The sequence below is a fragment of the Dinoponera quadriceps genome, unplaced genomic scaffold (genome assembly GCF_001313825.1).
Source record: "Dinoponera quadriceps isolate SergipeBrazil2010 unplaced genomic scaffold, ASM131382v1 scaffold1436, whole genome shotgun sequence".
Taxonomy (NCBI): Eukaryota; Metazoa; Arthropoda; class Insecta; order Hymenoptera; family Formicidae; genus Dinoponera; species Dinoponera quadriceps.
Window position 1 is genome coordinate 22713 of NW_014555498.1, and position 3432 is coordinate 26144.

Sequence of the window (3432 nt, forward strand, 5' to 3'; positions counted from 1 at the left end):
ATGTAGATAACTATTACATCCTTGCAGGCGACCTTAATGCAAAACACACTAGCTGGTCGAACGACCTTAATAACGAAAGAGGCAGCGCATTAAGAAACTGGCTAGATCGCAACGCCATTAAAAGAAAAATCAACTTGCTTCACTCCAGTAACCCCTCATACCCTAGAAAAAACTCTTATTTGGATATCATACTTGCAGACGCCAGAATCAACTTTGCAGATGCACAAGACAGCAAGGTAGAAACAATAAATACAGAAAGCGACCACAGAGCCCTTAAGTTTAAGATAGAATTATCCGAAAACCTTAACCTAGAACTCAAACAAACCAACAACCACAAGATAAACTATAGCCTAACCAACTGGGACACATTTAAGAACAAACTCAGCAATTCCAAAATTCAACTACCAACGGACAAAAACATGTCAATAAACAAAATTGATGAAGGATTAGAAAAACTCAAATCAATTATCACAACAGCTCTCACAAAAGCTACACCCAAACACAAAGGACAAAACTCAACGGACAAATACTTAAACAGCGACATCAAAAAACTTCAAAAGGAAAAAAACAGAATTCTATCAGAAATCCACAAACTCAAAAGGTCATTTAATACAGATCGAAGTACAAAACAAAAAATAACCTCGCTCAAAGAACAACTAAAATCTAAAAGAGAGGAACAAAAGAAACGCACTGGAGAGGCGGTCAGCAAATACTGGTCAGACAGAATCCGGAACATAAAACATAACGAACCAAAAAAAATGTTCCCAGAAATACAAAACTATTTAGAAAGAAAGAATAATCAGAGATGCCTACACTTAAGATCAATCCGAACGACGAAAACCTCTTGAAAGAAGCAAATATTAACCCGACTGGCACTCCCAGAGACACCGAGAACAACTTCATAATCAAGGAATTAAAACAGAAATTACAAATCATAGGAGCACACTACATGTCAATAAGTAACAAAACAACCAAGCTTGGAAATAGACCGCTAAATAACATAGTTAAAAGAGAATGCGAAAAAATTATAGTAGAAATAGAAAAAGATAGAACAAACGGCAACACCATCTGCCAATTCAACACTGACAACCCAGCACAAGCACCTTCAATCTTTAGCACAGAACCAAACTACTTCACAAACGAGAAAACAGTAAGAACAATATTCCACAACCTAAACAACAAAATCTCTTCAGGCACAGACAACATACCAAACAGAGCACTGAAACATATTACAAAGAACATCGCCCTTCAATATACAATCATATTTAACAATATGCTAAACCACAATTACTTCCCCAACTACTGGAAAATCGCAAAAACAATATCAATACCGAAAAAAGAAAAAGACAAAACACAAATCAACAGCTACAGATTAATCAGCTTATTACCAAACATCAGTAAAATTTATGAAAAAGTCATAAACCAAAATATAATCAGACACAGCTCTAAACACAATATAATCCCTGATTACCAATTCGGCTTCCGCAGACACCACTCTACAAGCCATGCAATAAATAAAGTAGTTTCGGACACATTCTGGGCACTCAATGGAAAAAAATGTGTAGGCGCATGCCTGATCGACCTCGAAAAAGCTTTCGATACAGTTTGGCTAGAGGGACTTATATTTAAATTGATAAAAAAGAACTTCCCAATTTACCTAATAAAGTTAATTTGGAACATGATACACAATAGAAAATTCAGAACATACCAAAACTATTGCACTTCGGAAAAAACATTTACAATCTCCAACAGGCTACAGCAGGGCACAATCAATTCACCGACTCTTTTCAACATATACACCGCCGATTTGCTGATATGCTTTGGCCCCGTAAACACAGACTGTACGCTGATAGCATATGCAGACGATTTAATTGTTTACACAGCCGACAAAAAACCGTCAGTAATTAAAAACAAACTACAAAACGCCATAGATAAGATTCTATACTATTATAATGCTTGGAAATTTAAAGTTAACCTAAGCAAATGCGAAACGATACTATTCAGACCTTCCACCAAAGCCGCTTCAGCAAACATAAAAAAACACTACAAAAACTTCAACATCATAGGAAACGTTAACGATAAAACAGTCATCCCACACAAGAAAACAGTAAAATATTTAGGCATACAACTGGATGAAAGATTACACCTAAACCAACATGTAGAATTACAACTAGAAAAGGCTAAAAGAACATTCATAAGTCTAGGAAATCTATTCTACGCCAGAAACCTAAACAGGAGAGTAAAAATCACCTGCTACCAAGCTTTAATTAGACCCATCATTACTTACGCATGTGAAATATGGTACAACTTGAACGCTGCTAATATGGAAACAATCAGAAAATTTGAAAGGAAATGCATCAGAGCGTGCACGAACACATATAGATCCAAAGAATCAAACTACACAAAATACACAAACAACTTAACTTTTTATAACACAGCACAGATACACAGAATAGACTGTTTTACAATCCAGCTAATTAGAAGATACTTCAAAAGACTCTCCGAAATCAAAGAAAATAGCCTTATATATTCCATCCCGTGCATAAACGAAAATTATATTATAAACACGCTAAAAACGGGCTTCATACCGCCAGAAGCATTCATATACCTCGACGCGAACGGATACATAACAGATAAACACGGAATACCGATAATATACCACATTCCAAGACATAAAAAACACAAAACCATTATATATAACAAACACATAGACAGTAAGAAGCAAGAAACCACCCTAAAATACGACACAACGATACCTAATAGAGACAAATTACTTTCCAACGAAAAAAACACAAAACAATACTGGTGGCTCAAGAGAAATTAAACAATCACAGATACTTATCCGATTTACCTCTAAGAGGCCCAGTTTGACACACCACTAGAAATAAGTTAACACAAAACATAAGACTGAAAAGTATAACGCAAGTACAAGCACAAGACTCTCATAGAATAAGTAGGAAATAACAAACAAGCAGTATTACATACAATTAAGTCGAACGAAATGAAAGTCTCAGCGATACACTTAAATTATTTACAAGTTGTTTACACTTTTATTCACATTTTTTTTTATGTATTACATTTCAATCTCGAATTGTGATTCAAATTATGATACTAATTCCGTATTCATATTTTTGTACAGCATAAGTTAAGACTAGTTTAAGTTTTGTACAGTAGTAAGTTTAAAAAAAAAAAAAAAGTAAAAAGAAAAAAAGTAAAGTATAAAGCTTCCTTCTTTGACGGCGACCAATTTGGGGGGAAAGGGCAGAAAACAAGATAGTACAAAGCTACAGCACAGGCGAACCTAGAACTAAGAAAAAACATGTTAATAGCAATTAAGGCTTAAGGCACATCACAACAACTTTTGTTTGCGAAACACTCTCTGAGTGGTCAAACGATACAGCGTTAGCAAGTAATTTAATACTTTAGTTTATT

The 3432-nt window shown here is 34.8% G+C and overlaps 1 protein-coding gene across 1 annotated transcript; it reads left to right on the plus strand.

The window, feature by feature from the left end:
* Positions 1–805: 805 nt before the first annotated feature.
* LOC106744527 (RNA-directed DNA polymerase from mobile element jockey-like) lies at positions 806–2824 on the plus strand. The gene has a single exon (XM_014619386.1). The coding sequence runs from the start codon at positions 806–808 to the stop codon at positions 2822–2824; it is 2019 nt and encodes a 672-aa protein (XP_014474872.1).
* The last annotated feature ends 608 nt before the right edge of the window (positions 2825–3432 follow it).